Consider the following 18451-nt stretch of genomic DNA (forward strand, 5'->3'; position numbering starts at 1 on the left):
AGAGACCCAGTGTAGCAAAATGAAGATGTTTGTGTAAATCCATTAAATGATATCAACTTTTTATAATATATGAATATATAACATATCTAACTGGCATAAGCACTACAGCTCACATAAAAGGTTGAAATGGCTATTTTTCAGTACCTGACATCTAGGACTTTTTTCATTATTTGATCGCATTGCCAGAATAGACAGCCATACTCAAACCTTTCTCACATTTCAGTAGTGTGATACTTCACATACTATGCCTTCAGTGCTTAGACACTAAAAGCTGTGGTGAAATAATTTGCATCCCCAAATGCTCAACAATATTTTGCAATGTTTTCCAAAAATGCTCCCAAATGCAAAATAAACAAAAACACCATGTTTTAATAAGCAGTGGATTAAAAAATGTTTAAAAGAGAAAAAAACAATATAGCATTAATATCAATGCTTGGATTCTGTGAGTTAATGACATATAGTAGGCTATAGGCAGATATTCTAATTAACCTGTACACTTAATCATAACCATTAGCTATACCCAGTGCTATACATGATTAATAATTGAGTTAAATTATACTACAACTTTCTATTTGTATATTTACATGATAGTTTACCCAAAAATTTAAATTCTGCATTGTTTATACTCACTTTCATGTTGTTACAAACCTGAATAAATTTATTTATTCTAATGAACACGAAGGAAGATATTTTGAGAAATGTTTGTAACCAACCATTCATGAGCCTCATTCACTTCCATTGTATTCTTTATCCTACTATGGAAGTGAATGAGGCTCATGATTGGTTTGGTTACAAACACATCTCAAAATATCTTCCTTCGTGTTCTTCAAAATAAAGAAATGTATACAGGTTTGTACGCCATGAGAGTCAGAAAATGATGAGAGAATTTTTATTTTTTGGTAAACTAACTCAGCTTATCATTAATTATGCAGGCTACTTATGTCACACCCAGTGATATCTCACTTTATCAAAATTATTCGCATATACGTTGACAAATTGGTTTATTGGATTGCAGAGGCACATGTGTCACTCTTCAGTCTCTCGGGTGAATATACTTGTTAAAAAATGTAGCCTATTTGTTTTATTTTGCGACATATCCGATTGCAGAGAATAAGATCTGCGAGTCAAATGGAAATCTTTACCGCTATCTGGTTACCAAAATTCGCCACGCAGCTGCGCTGATCAATTTACCGTGTCCCTGATCTCAGCGGACAGCTTCGGCTCCGTTCGGCTCTTTCCGTCTTCATCAGTATTCTTACCGTGTGCGCTGAATTGAAACGATTCTCAGGGACGGAGCCGCAAAGGAGGAGGGCAAGACTCCCGCATCATCTCTCCAGCACCATCACCACCGCGGTACCGGAGCTGATTTTACCGAGAGCCTCTGTCTTTTTCTACTTGACAGTTTTAACATGTGTCGACTCTACATGGTGTCCGCTGTTTTGTGAACAGTGCGCGTTTGGTGGATGTGGTCGCGTAACGCGTGGATAAGCTGAAGACGATGATTTTGTCGGGTTTCCTCTTCCCCGCGTTATGGGGACTGGCGCTCGGCGGATCTCCAAGCGTCCAAATCGGTAAGAGCACTGTACCTGTCAGCCTTAGATCACTGCCATTAATCAACGTTTATACCTTCGACGACACCAAACGTCCTAACTGATGCCTTATGAGATTTTAACGATGGGAATAAGGAAAATGCTGTTATATTTGGGATGCAAGGTTTGGTATATCATAATTATTTTATGATTTTTATAATGTTTTAATTGTTTTTTTCTTCAGGTGGTTTGTTTCCCAGAGGAGCAGATCAAGAATACAGCGCGTTTCGGATTGGAATGGTTCAGTTCGGCACGGCCGAATTCCGCCTCACTCCTCACATTGATAACCTCGAGGTGGCCAACAGCTTCGCCATAACAAATTGCTGTAAGTCAACATGGAGTTTTTATTACAATAATGTATTTCACAGATTTTTTTAAAAAGGATGTTGACATGCACAGGTATGATTCGAAGACAGATTGACTCTACCTATTTATTCAGTTGATACCCTCCGAAATGATGTATTTACAGACACTGCAGAATTATTGTGAAATTTCTTTTTGAGATAATTGTCTACAAGTGTTATATTATTTAACGTTGGTGTGTTATCCATTCATTTACGATACATAAGGACCACTGGATGTTGCCAAACAATCGTTTATTGACTCAAGCAACTTGATTCAAACGACACTGAGTGAGCTGTGATGCATTTAGGTTGTTGCTGTCTGGGTGTCAGCTATGCCTTGGGAAGATGGTCGTTATATAAAGCATTATTTTGGGACTGTGATGATTGGCGTTCGCGCCGCCGTACTGTAGCAGCATGATGTTGGTTTCCACAGTAACGGCGGAGAGGAGATGGCCCCGTTTCACAGGCATCTGCACCATCTGACGAAAAATAAAATAAACCCGCAGCTGTTGTACGTGTCATTTTTCGATTGAATATTTGCACATATTTATATTTGATTTGCAACAATATGAATGTTTATGACGAACGTTTGCAAGGCACGAGGGTGTAAAATGCGTGCGTCCCTCCCCCACGCGTCATAGGCTACATCTGAGGCATGTAAAATCAGTACGATAATGAAACGCTGGGTTTTAAAAAACGTAACTGATGATTAGTTCGTGTGTCTTTCTGAAAATATAAAGGGTTTTATTAACCATCTTCCAAGAAAAGCGCATCCAGTCATGCTGTTTTTGAATCTAGTGGGCCTGTGGTGAATGATTAGGTTGGTGAATGTTTGTGTTTTACAGCTGTATAATCGTAATCATTAATAGAAACTGTCTATGTAAACGCATGGAAATGGCAACCAGCATGATTATAATCGTAACGCAAACGCGCTCTGACAAGCACGCGTATGTGAATAGGCTGAGGAGAAACTTGACATGGCCCCGTACTCCCCACCCAAACCAATAAACTGAATGAGTTGTCTCTTCTTTTGATGTTGAATACTGGTGCGTGCTTCACTGCGACACATCCGTGTCACAGCGGCCTGAACCACGGCTGATTCATCCGAATGGCCTGCGCGCGCCCACGTTCCCCTCCCTCCCCACGCATGCACACAGCTGCACCGTGCACGAAGAATCTCAATTTGGCTATACGTAGGCTACATGTCTTGGAAATTGCTTAGGCTTTTGATCATAAGTAGGTTGTGGGAGTGGGGTTGCAACTGCGTTTAAGTATAAAAGCCTTACGAAAAGTGTCATTTTAATACTACAGTGTAGTAAAACTATATGAATCACAAATTTACCATGTTCTTAGTAGGAATCAGTTTAAACATTATTTTAGTAATACAAATAGTAATCAGTCCACCAAAAATAGTTACTATATTTTTACCATAGGCCTATCATTGATGGTTCCAGCAACAACATAAACAAATGGCTTTTGTGGCCCAAACCTAATCTCCGAAGACTTACGCAAATATATTAATAACAGTCCCTTTACAGTAAATTATTTTTTGATAGCAAGCAAATAATCACTAAATTATTATAGTTCAAATTATAGCTAAAGTGTATCAACTACTAAGATTCTAAGAAACACACACAAAAACAGCGCGTTTTTCAATGCAGCCACAAATGGCCATGTGTAACATCGTATAATAACAGATCTGTGGTGTATTTTAAGGCTGAAACTTTACAGACACATTCTGGAGATACCAGAGACTATTTTTATTTTGCTGTGAAAACACCTAGCGCCCCTTTAAATGAATGTGTAAATTGTGAGCTACAGATCCTTGAATTCTCTTCGTACAGCAGTGGTCCATGCTCCCCATCTCCTCTTGTCTTTAGGAAACTTAAATATTTTTATTTTTGACAAGTTAGTTGTTGCAGACATCAGTTTAGCCACTAGCCAGACTGATAAACAAAAATGTGTGCACGTCAGATGAGACATCTGTAAAAGGCTATGTGTTTGTATCATGTGCAAATGCGTTTTTTAATACTTGCATGAGCACACATGTCTGTTTTGCACTTTTTTGTATACAAATATTTTCCTATAGAGCTTTGATTGATGATCAGCATTGTTGTGGCATTGTAAATACTTGTTGTATGTTGTTAAGTCTTATTTTTACTTCGTTCAAACAATTTCACTAAAATCTTTAAAATTTGATACTTTTGTGCATAGTCCAGTTTGTTACAGTACAGTGCAGTTTGGTGTCATAGTATGTGTTTCTGTAGTATTTTTTCAACATTTAGAATAACACGTTAATGTTGATACTGGTCTTGCCAAGCCTCTAGCTTGTCATCATATGAGATGCTTTCAACCTGAAACAACCCTACATTGTATACTGTAAACTTACTGTACAAACAATTATTACGGGGCTTGTTTTGAAATCCTTATTTCTGACTGTGGAGTCAGAGCATTCAGTAATATTTTTGTGTAATTCCCATAGTTTTCATGTTTATTGATTTAATTAAGGTACTTGATATAATACAATGAAACTTTTCTGGGATTATTCTGTGACAATGACCAAAATCCGTTTCAAGGCAGGTCTGTTTGGCAGCCAGACTGCAAAACTGAATTCTTAATGAATTTTAAATCACTCATTTTACAGAAAAAGTATATCTAAAATAGCTTAAAAAATCTTTTTATGCACCATATAGCAAAATACATTAAGACCCATTTTCAAAGAATTTAAGTGTGTATGTATGTAGAACGTGAATATAAATGTGCTTTGTCTTACTGCATGCCTTCAGTTTTATAAACACTAAATTTTACATGTAGAAAGTCAGAAATAAAAAATTAATCGTGATTATGTTTTAATAACATATTTAATCAGCTTATGTCAAGGTTGATGATAATATATTATGATAATACATCCTAGTTTCCTTTCCTCCTTGCACTTAATAAAAACTGGCTACATAAAAGTAAATTATCCTTTATTTAAGGCAACAGCAAGCTTTTTACTTGATTGTAATTTTTTGGATTACTAAAACATCTCTCTTTGACTGTTGCGAGCTGAACTTTATTGATTTATCTTTAATAAAGAACTGAATTCATGTTTCATCTAGCCATCAGTTGGGGATGTAACATTTTTCCTGATGACCTTGCATTTAAAAAAATTAAATGACAGTGTAGAGTGAAGTGGATTACAAATTCTCAACGAGGAAGACTGATAGTTAAAGCTGCTGTTTTATCAAGATTTAAAGGATTTAAATTTGGTTTTAAATATGATTTAGTGGTCTCAAACTTTCGGACTCTATTGTACAATTTATGTGTTTTTTTTTTAATGAAGAAAACTCCTTAAGTAGGGAATAATGGTAACATTTTACAATAAAGTTGTATTTGTTAACATTTAGTTCAATATGAACTACCAATGAACTTCTACAGCATTTATTAATCTTAGTTCATGTTAATTTTATAGCATTTATTATTATACTATTATTGAAATCAAACGTTTAAACTGTTAATATTAGTTAATGCACCAACCAACATAAATAATTGTGTTGACATTAACTAACATTAACAATAAATAAATGCTAGAAAATTATATTGTTAATTGTTTGTTTATGTTATTAATGTTTACTAAAACAACCTTATTGTAAAGTGTTAACAGTTTTGTATAGGCAGCCAGTTGTTATCGCAGAAATAAGCCCTCACATCAGAACTCGACACGAAGCGGAGGTTCTTGTATCCACTGTAAGGGGCTTATTTCGCAATGACAACTGGCTGCCTGTACAGTATCCCATTTATTATGCGGCTATTACCTCATAAGTAAGGTAAGGAACATTAAATATTGATTTAAAAATATTTTATTTGCTCATTTTTAACAAATGCTTACCTTCTGCGAGTAAAACCAGTTTACTTTCGGTTTTATGGTAAGACGTTTAAATGTCATCAACACACTATTTGTTTAAATCGTTTGTAAAATTAGCAAAAATGATTTGCAGCATCCAGGTTATATATTTTACCAGGGTTTCCCGCAGCACTTTTCAGTTCAGGCGGCCCACCTAAGCTGGGAAACCCTACCGCCTTGACTAGGTCATCAAAAAAAAAATTCCCTGTATTTCCCTGTAAATTACCTGTACAAAAGGCCGTCAAGTGCATCTCGGAGAAAAGTGCTGACACGTTTTACGCCGCGAGTGGGCACGCGCGCCACACGGCCGAAATGAGAAAGACGTTGTCCGGACCCGTCACTGACTGTCACTGGAGGATAACTAGTCAGTTGATAAAACATCTCGGAGAATAGCGAGGACTGCTTCACACTGCGAGCGTGCCCGCGCGCCACACGGCCGAAATGAGATAAAGAAGTGGTCCGTCTTGCTCACATCATTTATGTGCATTATTTACATACAGTACACTCCTTTAAGATAATTTAATTAATAGTTGGAAATAATCAGTTTTTACAATTTTTGCGCTATCTATCATCGTTCGCCAGACGTTCTACAAATCTGCTTCAGTTTCTGTTTATTAACACTTTAGTTTCACTTCATCACACAGCTATTCCCGTTAGAGGTAAAACATTTAATTCATTAATAATCTAGTATGTGTTCATTTTCTGTCATAGTTTCTTCAAAATTAAGTTTTATTTGAGTGTTTTGAATATTATAAATATTTTAATTTTCATCATGACGCGTACCCCCCGCCTCTTTGATTGTCACGCCCCCTGCACCGCCCATCCACCCAACCCTACCACCTTAACTAACAAATTTTGTGTGGGAAACCCTGTTTACCTAAATATATTCACATCACCATGTCCAGAAGGGCATACAGAGATTTTTTTTTGCTGAATACAGAATGAAAGATGTGTGACTGAGCATTTTTTTCCCTTACTGACATTCCTTCAATCCCACCAATCTGCAATCACCTTGAGAGAGAGAGAGAGAGAGAAAGAAAGAGAGAGAGGGAGAGAGAAAAATAAAGAAAGAGAGAGAGAAAGAAAGAAAGCGAGAGAGGTCAAGGAAAGCAGGGGTTCATTCAGAGGGGTTAGTTAATCAGAACACAGTCATGTGAATGAAGAATGTGTGTGATGATTTGCTGCTCTGCAGAGAATTGGTAATTTTAAGTGTGTGTGCCTGCAAGGATTACCTGATCATAACAGAAGCAGCACATTTTTGAAGGTTAAAGAAGATTGTATGTTGTTAAAATAAATAAGGTTATCAATAAGTCAAAAGTGACAGAAAAGGAGTGCTGAACACAGAGATGGTGAGATTATGTGATCACATTGAGCGTGCATCTTGGTCCTTTGCTCATTACTGGGTCCTTTTAGGACCCTTAAAATCTATTGACAGCCATCATTTCCTGTCCTGTGTTGAAGTTTAGGGGACCTTATTGAGGAGGATTTTGTTACGTCACACTAGCTACTTTACATGCAACCACCAAATAATCAGTTTGTAATCATATTGATGGCTCAATTGTGTTGAAAAGCCTTTATGAAAACACCTTAATCAATACGATTGAGGTTGATTGGATGCAAATTTCAATCGTATTGAAACTGGTGGTGTATTGTATTCCGATCTGTGATCCGATCAGCAGGAGAAAATTATGCATGTAAATGCGCAGAACAATTGTTCTCAATGGTTCTCAAGTTCACGTCTTATATTTACCTCATATTTACGTATCAAATGATTCACGTCACAGAAACACGCAATGGCAGCACACATTATTAAGGTAATGGGGTCACGTGCTGTACATTCTGCAGCATTCATGTGTACTTTTATAACATTGGCTACATAAAGCAATAAAATAGCTTTGTGCCTTTTGAAAATTGTATTTTCATTACCTTTATCTGAAAACCTCTTAGAGGTATAGCGGAAGATTTTCCCAAATTTTTTAATAGAACCACCCCTCCACTTAAAAAAAAGTGTCTCGTGACTTGTGCCAGGGCTAGCATCGCTAATCATAGCTTACATCAACTTTTACTAGCAGTGATTTTAAGTGGATTTCTCCAAATAGCATGCCAAACTTTATCTGTGGAGTAAAAAAACTTTGCGACTGAGGCATGAGTGGGAAGTCCAACCTGTGTGACATATTCTCCCAAAAACACTCTGGTCTTGTTTCCTTCTTCAGAGGCCTTTCTCTTCTTGTCGTACAATTCGTAAACACTTTTTCGCTTGCGACCCATTTTGAAAAAATACGGTGACAACGCGAGCTTTAATGAATGGCTGAAACCGTAGCCCACCACACAAATACTCCTGAAAGTGCGCATGCGCAGAAAGCGAACCTAGGGACGAGCACGTACAACGGCCTTACGTAAACATATCATCAGAATAATTGACAACTGGGATGACCAATAGTCTTGATGATCCACCCGGAAAAAGAAAATCTTCCGCTTTACCTTTAAAAGAACAACTTTTACCAACTCCGCTTTGACTTTTATCCAGAGATAGCGTGAAGCATGAAGTCGACGAGAGATGCTGTGCGCAGTGTGGTGAGTTTAGATTTCGGTGTTTCCACCAGTTGTTTTTTTCTGCAGGTTAAAGATGAAAGGATTTTGTTTATTAGTTATTGGTATTTGGACTGTGAATAGTCCAAATACCAGTGGGATGCTTTTGGGCTAGTTTTGAATGTCCATTTGGATGGTTTTAATATGCGAATCTGGCAACCCTGGCTGTGCGCTTGCGCAGACGTTCGGTTTGGATTATATAGAATATACATGTGAACAAACATTTTAATCCAATTGCAATGTTTAGGGTGCATGTAAACTGGATTGTCGTAACATTCTATTGGAATAAATTCAGCCTGATTGACAAAATGTTGTGCATGTAAACATAGCTAATGTGTCCCTCATTTTATACTTTTAAGTTGCAGGTGGTTTTTGAGGGCACGGCATTGTTATTGTAAAGAGAATTTGATTGGACAAAAACCTGTGTAGTTCCACATGAGTCAGCAATATTTTTTGATCCCAAAATGGACTAAAAGATTTCCCGCCTAAAAAAGTTATTCTGTTTTTTTCCAGATTAATTTAGATTTTAAAGAGGCCCTTCCACATAAAACCGTTTTTTCTTGTATTTTTTGATATGTGTTAGGTCCATATGTGTTTGTGTTGTGTCTTGAATGTGAAAATTAACTTCCACCTCAGCTCTACCCACTGAAAAGAAATAATCAGAGAAATCAGGTCAGTTAGAAAAGCTTATCAGTGTGACGTGGAACTGATCGAGGTCATTAATATTCATGAGCTCTTCAACTTGAGACCGCGCCCACATAATACGTGTAGTTGAGTTAGTTTTCATAAGTTACATCAAGGATGGCTCAATCGTACCGTATTCGGGCCATTGTTTTTCGTCGAGAGACATCATTCCTATTAAACGAGGGAATCATAACAGTTGCTACATGTTTGGATGTTCAGAAGAACGCTGGATTTGAAGAGAGACTGCGCTTAAAAAGCAATGCTCCTCCATCAATATTGGATCTGGATAGAATGGCGCAGCTTATGTGAGTAAAACACTTAAGTACTATGTGTCACTGTGGCGGCCGGTGTTTTCTCTTCCGGGGGACACGGATTCATGCTACACACGTTGAAAGGGTTTATGATAAAAGACACACGTGTGTGTGAGTAAAACACTTAAGTACTATGTGTCACTATCAGTTGCGGCCGGGATTTCTCTTCAGAGGGACGCGATTGAAGCGAATTCATGATGCACACGTATGGAATGTGATAAAAGACACATGTGTGTGTTTGTGCGTTCGTTACACGCTTATGTAAAGGGCTTATGTAAAAGACGTTTGTGTGTGGGTGTGTGTGTATGTATGTTTGTGTGTGTGTGTGTGTTTGTTTGTGCGTACGCTGCTACATGCGCATCGAAAGGGTTTACGATAAAAGACACGTGTGTGTGTTTGTGTGTGTGTTTTTGTGCGTGGGTTTACGATAAAAGACACGCGTGTGTGTGTTAGGCTTGCCGCGATAGTCGGTGAAACGGTGATAACCGGTGCTTCAGCCTCTCACCGGTTATATCACTTGCCCACCGCGACACCGTCTTTCACCGTCGTTTTGATATTTTTGTGTAATTAATTCATTTAGTTTCGTTAGAGAGAGAGCAAACACTTACAACTGAATGTGTCTGTTGTCTGAATTCAGCGGGGCTGAACGCGCGTCACGTCACAGAGCAGCCGCAGGTGTCAGATTTCATTCTGTCAGAGTTTGCAAGGCGAGCTGACTGACCAGATGATGACAGAAGCCGCGTGCTTTGCTCGTTTTTGTTATAATATAACTTACATATATGATGTTTAATATAAGCGAGATCGTTTTGTTGTTGTGTTTTTCATCAAGAAAAATATTAAACCCATCATTCAAGCAGCGCTTTTATGGAGAAGTAGCCGGTTGCTCTGCTTGGGACTTGCGGGTTCTGTGAGAATTACCTGCACACATTGACTCAAGCACTTAAGTAAACCAGCTGTTGCACTCACATTGCACGCAAATTCATAGGCGATTTAACGCAGCTTACGCAAGCGCTGCATTTAAACAGTTGCGTAATTCAAAAGTGAAAGTAAAATGTGCACGTCTGCATGCGCATTTATAAGCCCCTCCCACTCGGTGATACCGGGATCATCGAGTTTGTGACGCGCTGATTAACCGGTGGGAAAATTACGTCACCGCGGCAACCCTAGTGTGTGTCAAAAGGGTTTATGATAAAATATGCGTGTGTAAGAAAGACACTGTGTCTTAAGACACTCACTTAAATTAAACTGATTACACATGAGATTAAATTGAAGTTCGTTTGAACGAAAAACTGTTATCCAATCATAGCAGTGGGCGTTTACTTCCAAGTCATCAATGCGGCCCGCCCATTAAAACGGATCATTTCTCTAACAAGCCTCAAAAACAGGGTACAAAATGTCCTAATACTTATTGCTTTTGATGTTTTTAGATGTAAAAACCATGCAAACGTCATGAGTACACCTCAGACAACAGTATAAAACAATAAAAACGACAGAGGAAAGGCACCTTTAAACTTAATTTTGTGGATCAGACATTTGTGGTTAACTGTACAAATTCTGTGTGTAAAGGAATTTTCATGAAATAATCATTCTGTACTTAAAAAAAATTATGACAGATTGTTAAGCTCTATCAAATTCACATTTGTCCCAGTAATATCTTCATATTCAAATTACAAATGACAAAAGCATAGGGTTATGTTAATGCCCAGTACCCAATGCAATACAAATGTAAATGCAGCTGCATACTGTAGCTGTCTTGTTCAAGGTCAAACGCACAAACACCCATAATTTCTAACTAACACTGATTGATGGATTGGCCGTCTTGTCAATTACCTTTAATGTTTATGTCAATATGAGTTGGGACTGGGAGATCAAATCTAAACTCTAGTTTGCCCTCTTTTAGTAATGAGGAAATCTGTAGTACTACTAAAATGGTTCTCTATGTCCATTTTATGTCCAACTAAAGCTATAGAACAGATACAAAGCAGTGAAATTATTTGTTTTATATACGTTACGTGAGATTAGGTGTTTTTAGAGATTTTATTAATCGCTTTTATTTGCTAGAAATAGTTAGCATTAGAACATTTCAGTTTAAATATGGCATACAAATGCCCATGCCAAAATGTCCTACTGTACTTGACAACTCATTTAGACAGCTAGAGCAATTCACACACAAGTGATTCCCCAGTGCACAACTGTGCAGCCCCATTCACATGTCCCATAAGCCCTAATGTGTGGCAATGCCAGCTCAGAGACAGAAGCAGAATCTCTCTCCTAATATCTTGTAAATGCTAACCCAGTCTCACAGTTTGACTTCATACACACAGTCTGAAGATCACTCTACATGAATAAGGGCCACATGGTTTATGAAGATTTTTCAAACATTCATGGTCGGTGGATGTTAAACAAGGATGATAATCAGTCTATAATTTTCAATATTTCTTTTTTTAATTAGATGATTAACATGTCATGAAAATCTGACTTTTCCATGTTTAAGTGCGATAATCGGGTCCCTATTGCTTCTATTAACCTAGAAAATGTGAAAAAGATCAACCCAGTAACTTAGCTTTGGTAAACCATTCTCTGCAAATATGTGAAAAAATAGGTCATTGAAGTTTGGCTCCCTGTGTGATGTCAGAAGGGGATAATACCGCCCCTTAATCTGCACTATACGGCACTGCCATTTAATGCAGAGATCGGCTCATTTGCATTTTAAAGGACACACCCAAAATGGCACATCTTTGCTCACACATACAAAGTGGCAATTTTTACATGTTACAATAAATTATCTACATGGGATTTTGAGTTAGAACTTCATGACGCATTCTAGGGACACCAAAGATTTATTTGACATCTTAAAAATGTCTTGCCCACTTTAAATGACTATGGGGCGGTTTCCCGGACAGGGATTAGACTAGTCCTAGACTTAAACACTTTTAAGAGTTCTCCAAACTGAAAACAACTTCCACTTACATATCTTCAAATACATCAGGGCCCTTTGTTTTACCTCAACATGCAAACAGGTAATGTTTTTAGTAAGGCATGTTTGTTAAAACTAGTCATGTTTCCTAATTAAACTAAGGCCTAGTCCTGGATTAAGCTAATCCTGGTCCGGGAAACCGCCCCTATGAATTTTAAAAAACGATCATCATCTTGTCTTCATGTCCTCCTAAACCCATATGACATTAATTTGTCTGCGAAACAAAAAAAGGGGGGTAGATTCCTTATCCCATCTTTGACACTGAAATAGCAAATAAAGCTATCAAGTAGTTTGAAGAAAGTCTTATTCTGTTATTCAGTTTGTTTTAATGAGCAAGCCTTATTTTTCTGCTTTTCAAAAAGAAAAGACATATAAAGAAAAGCATAATAAGTACTGCATTATATTTGTAGAGAAATCAATCAATCTTGATCACTGTATGCAGAATGAAAACTTACTTTGTAGGTTTTAATGTTGTTTTTGTACCAAGCTAATTGTTTTACTTATAAATGTCTTTCACCATCACTACCTAGCTACTCCAAATGATTTGTGATTTATGGTAGAGTTGTAGATTATTTAAGTGGCAAAATAAGAAACAACTAAAGACTGTGTAGGCTGTTGCCAAGGGTTTGGGTGTGCATATCAAGTTTGCATAGATTTAATGTGTTTTAAAGAGCAGGCTGGATTTGGTAGTGGGTGGTGTTTTCACACATTTTCAGATCATATTAAGATCAACAGACTAGGCATCATCTATCAACCAACAGAACCCCTTGTTCTTAATCTTAACCTATAAAGTTTTGATTAGTACTACTGCCCAAATACCATTAAGATTACTACTTTCAAGTCAAAGACATTCGATGCAGTATGTCATGCAATTTAAAGGAACAAAATTAACATTTGTGTGTATGTTTGTGGGTATATATCCCCTGTATATGTATGTATTAGATATATGTAGCGGCCTGAGGAAGTGAACTTCCCAACCGAGTCTTGGTTTCTCTGGAGGTTTCTTTCACATTTACTCAACATCTTAGGCTGTTTTTCTCTGCCATTGTCCCCTTTGGCTTTTGGTTTTGAAGCATTATTCTTTATAAAACTGCTTGGGAACAATATGTATAGTATTGTGAACGTGTTATTGAATTGAGAAGTGCAGTGGGACCTATTTTAAATGTATTATAGGCTAACAAGTTTTTCCTATTTGAAACAAAACTGCAATCCTGGCGACTACGCCAACTATGACTATGCTAATTTTTTTTAATCTCAAGATCCTTTACTTACTAAATCCAATTTAAACATCATCAGTGTTTAGTTTGACCAGCAGTTAATACTTTAATACTGTTTATTTTTTTCCAGTTTGCTCTCAGTTCTCCAGGGGAGTGTATGCTATCTTTGGCTTCTACGATAAGAAGTCTGTGAACACCATCACATCATTTTGTGAGACGCTGCACGTGTCCTTCATCACGCCCAGTTTTCCAGCCGATGGGCTTAACCAGTTTGTTCTACAAATGAGACCTGATATCAAAGGTCCTCTCATCAGCCTAGTGGAATATTACAAGTGGGAGAAGTTTGCCTATTTATATGACAGCGACAGAGGTAAACACACTTTCTCTCTCTTTGATAAATATATGCATTCTTTATCTTCTTTTTTTCTGAGGCAAGACTTTCACAGTGAAGCTTAGACACAGACTTACACACATACTGTACACTAGAGAATCCAATCAATAGCCCTATTACTTTGTGGTGAAAGCCTTTTCAGGGAAGCGCATGTGGGTTGGGAGTGTTTATAGATAAGCACGTTTGCTCTCTCTCTCTCTCTCTCTCTCTCTCTCTCTCTCTCTCTCTCTCTCTCTCTCTCTCTCTCTCTCTCTCTCTCTCGCTTTCGCTCTCTCTTCTCTATTTCACACACAATATTAAGCTGTATAATGTTTTGACTGGAGACTGTAAAAAAACATTATATGATGCGTTTTTAACAATAAGTTAATTGTCTACACTGGATGCAAACCTGCTTTAGTTTTTTTAATACTGTGGTATAAGCGGCTAAAACTTTACTTTTAAAAGATAATTATTTGTTCTAAAAATGGCTGGGTTATTTTTAGCCAATGCTGGGTAAATATTGGACAGAACACGTGCTTGGTTAGAAATGACCCAATGTTGGGTTGTTGTTGTTATGCAATCATGGGTTATAACCTAGCAGTGGTCAAAACAACCCAGCATTGGGTCAGTTTTAACCCAGCAATATGTTTTGTCCAATAGTTACCCAGCATGGGTTAAAAAATAACCCAGCCATTTTTAGAGCATTCTAAAAAGTCTAATAGTCTAATTTAGTTAGTGTGCTTGAATAATTGCCTGTCTAAAGTCAGGCTCTATAGACAATTTGTGCATGAAAACAACAACTGGAGGAGGCAATACCAAATTATAATTTTACCATATTTTGGTAACATTATTTCTGTAAATCCATTTTACCATATTATTTCTATAAATCATATATAAACAGCTGTCACCTTCAAAAACAATTAAGTCTGACGGTCTACACTGCAAAAAAGAAATATCTTACTTAGTATTTTTGTCTTGTTTCCCAGTATAAATATTTAAAATTTCTTAAATTAAGATACATTTACTTGGTAAGCAAAGTGGCTTAAGATATTAAGTCTTACAAGTAAAAGTATCTGCCAGTGGGGTAAGAAAAATAAATTTAATTCCACTTTCAACTTAATTCAATCAACTTAAGTTAATTTTTCTTACCTCACTGGCAGATATTTCTAATTGTTTTAAGCATAAACCTATTAAATTTGATAATTTATAATTTAAGTAAGCAAGACTTAAAATCTTTAGCCACTTTGCTTATCAATTAAATGTATCTTAATTTAAGAATTCTTGGATATTTATACCGGAAAACAAGAAAAAAAAATACTAACAGTGGTTCCCAACAAGGGGACACAAGGAGGCCTCAAGATGACTTAAAATTATTAAAAATTGGACAAGCATTAAAATAACCCAGAAAAGCAAAAATCTAAAAGTTTCTTATTTTTTGGCTATTTTAGTAGCAAATAGTCATTCCAAGTTCTATTTAATTTTATGTAGAAAAAATTAGTTAATGGGGGGCCTTCAAATATTGTTGTGGGCAACTAGGGGGCCTTGAAGTGAAAAAGGTTGAGAACCACTGTACTAAGAAGACGTTTATTTTTTGCAGTGTATTTAGATGCATTTTTATTTGATTTTTACAAAATATGTATTTATTTATTGATATGTTTGAATGCTATGTTCCATGTTCCACTCGAATTAAATTTAATATTTAGAGAAAGTGGATAATATATAAACACATACTTTAAAATTTTATTTCAGATATGCTTGATACTCTTAGGGCTGGTTTTCCGAACAGGGTTTAGATTAATCCAGGCCTTAGTTAAATTAGGACATTTAAGTAGTTTTTACAAACATGCTTTATAAAAAACAATACTAGTGTGCATCTCGGGACAAAAATGGCAGTGATCTACAGTACTGTGCAAAAGTCTTAAGGGGATCGCACACCGGCCGTGCAGCTCAGCGCCGCGTCGAGCCGCGTCTAGGACAACTCAGAGGTATTGTAAACCGGAAGTGCTCATTAAATAGCGTGCACTTCGTCAGATAGCATCTACTTCAAAATGCAAAATATACGTTAGCAGCCAATATTAATCGTTAATGATTTGGGACAAATATGATGTTATTTAATGTTAAACAATGTGAGTGGCGCTGTGTGGCGTGACAGGGATTTGAGCAACTTCCTGAGTCACAGCTGGGCCGGGCGGCGCGGACAGGCGCCACCTGGCAGCGCCGGTGTGCGTATACTCATAGAAAACAATGTGTTCGCTGAGCTGCGTGGCCGGTGTGCGATCCCCTTTAGGCCACCACCACCGGCCTGATTGTTTTAGAAGTTTTAATGTCCATCCATATTTATTTTCAATCTATTTTATTAAGATACAAACAGAAAATACAGGAGATGTGTACAAAAAAAAAAAATTTCAGGACTAACATCTTCTTTAGGCATCGTTGGTGTTTAGTGTGACCTCTAGGTTTAAGAGATCCTACAGTTTCCTGTTATTGCTCAAGTGGAATGGGAGTTTACTCTAAAAACATGGCACATCAGTTTAAGTTTTTATTCAGTTTTTAATACTATATACACATTTCCTGTATTTTCTGGATGTATTCTATTATATAAACTGAGAAACAATTATATATGATCACTATAACATTGCAAAAACAACAAATCTAATTCTGGCATGGTGGCCTAAGACTTTTGCACAGTACTGTATATTAAAGGCGGAGACCACGATGTTTGAAAAACGCTTTGGAAAAGGAGACGGGCCGACTACCAAAACACACTTATAGCCAATCAGCATTAAGGAGCGTGTCTACTAACCGACATCCTTGCCGGGTTGCGTATGTGTGGGGCGGGTCTATCAACAGAAGGTCCAGATTCTATTGGGTGTTTGTTTAGGTGATTTCAAACATCAACATTGGCTTTCAAACATCATGGACTCCGCCTTTAAGATATGTCAATGCAAGTTGTTCTAAGTTAAGTCAGCTCAAACATGCATTTTAGTCTGGAACTAGGATAAGACCTGTCTGGGAAACCGCTCCTTAATGCAAATTTTTTATGAAAGAACAGTGAAAATGCAATGATGTCGACTGCTCAAAAACTAAGCAGCAGTCAGAATATCCTGTGGCTTTTAAAGCTTGTTGCTTTATGGCATTAAGCCTAGTTAAGACGCAATGTACAGGAATTGTCTATCAAACCTATTCATACATAGTATTTTTTAGCATTGTCTGATTTTTTTGTGACTATCCTGATTGAGTACTTTCACCATTAAGTGTCTGGCATGTGCATCTCTGGTTTGAGGCACAGAAATAAATCTCTCCCCCAAGACCTAGATATGAAATCAACCGAGAGAGAGAGAATGTGAGGAGGGAGCTTAAGAGAAATAGAGTATGAAAGAGCAAATGACCAGGAGAATGCTGAATATGATAAATGAAGAAGAAAAAGTGCCCCAAGGGGCTTTCTAGTACAATAATAATCCTCCAGAGATCAAGGTCTCTGAGTGTAATTTCAAGTGGTGGTTGATTAAAGTAGAGGAATCATTAAACAGAGAAGCAGCTGTAATTGAGACTGCAACTAATTTAAAGACACAGTGAAGCTGGCAGACATAGAGCTTAACAATTAAAGTTTAGAACTGTCAATGAAGTAATATGAAAACACCCTTTAAGGGGGTCCAAATAGGAAAATATTGCTTTTTCACAAGTTGGTGTACTTACAGCATCAAACGGTTTGTAGTTCAGAGTTTTGGAGAAAAGGTAGCAAAATGGCGGCAGTTAGAAAAAGATCTAAAGCCTAAAATCTTCAGCAGAGTAATGAAACGTCTTATGGTGACATTTGATGTAATGCCCTCACATACACACTGCTCTCTCTTTTTCTCTCTCTGTAGGTCTCTCAACCCTGCAGGCAGTGCTGGACACAGCAGCAGAGAGGAAATGGCAGGTAACAGCCATAAATGTTGGGAACCTGAAGGATGAGTGGAAAGATGAGGCATATCGTTCCCTCTTTCAAGACCTCGAGAACAAGAAAGAGAGGAGAGTCATTTTAGACTGTGAACAGGACAAGGTCAAGGACATTATGGAACAGGTAAAGGGCATGCTGAAATATTCACACACTTACAGTACAGAAAAAAATTGCTGCACGCTTGTGAGGTCAGAAGTGTATTTAAAAAATGATGTGCTGCATATGCCCTTGACATTTATTATAGGCAACTTTAATTAAATTGCTCTAATGAAAGACATTTTTTTACTTTCTGTCCCCACAGGTTATTACGATTGGTCGACACGTGAAAGGATATCATTACATCATTGCCAATTTTGTAAGTTGTCATGGTATATAATATTACAGCTGTCAGTTAAAGGGATAGTTCACCCAAAAATTGTAATTCTGTCATCATGTACTCACCCTTATGTTGTTACAAACCTATATGAGTTTTTTAACACAACAGAAGATATTTTGATAATACTTCCATAGTATATTTGTAGTATTTGTTTTTCCTACTATGGAA

At 37.2% G+C, this 18451-nt stretch overlaps 1 protein-coding gene across 6 annotated transcripts in view; it reads left to right on the forward strand.

Moving 5' to 3' along the window:
* The first annotated feature begins 1006 nt into the window (after nt 1–1006).
* Nucleotides 1007–18451, forward strand: part of gria2a (glutamate receptor, ionotropic, AMPA 2a) — a 32993-nt gene continuing 15548 nt past the window's right edge. For 3 of the 6 annotated variants that reach the window (XM_055205510.2, XM_055205507.2, XM_055205509.2), the window contains exons 1-5: nt 1007–1571; nt 1774–1914; nt 13728–13967; nt 17834–18030; nt 18209–18262. In XM_055205510.2, coding sequence (XP_055061485.2) covers nt 1499–1571; nt 1774–1914; nt 13728–13967; nt 17834–18030; nt 18209–18262 — 705 coding nt within the window. In that variant the 5' untranslated portion in view covers nt 1007–1498. The remainder of the gene's footprint in view (nt 1572–1773; nt 1915–13727; nt 13968–17833; nt 18031–18208; nt 18263–18451) is intronic. The other 3 variants (XR_008644566.2, XM_055205506.2, XM_055205508.2) reach the window with 2 other exon arrangements.

This window comes from Misgurnus anguillicaudatus, chromosome 3 (genome assembly GCF_027580225.2).
Source record: "Misgurnus anguillicaudatus chromosome 3, ASM2758022v2, whole genome shotgun sequence".
Classification (NCBI taxonomy): Eukaryota; Metazoa; Chordata; class Actinopteri; order Cypriniformes; family Cobitidae; genus Misgurnus; species Misgurnus anguillicaudatus.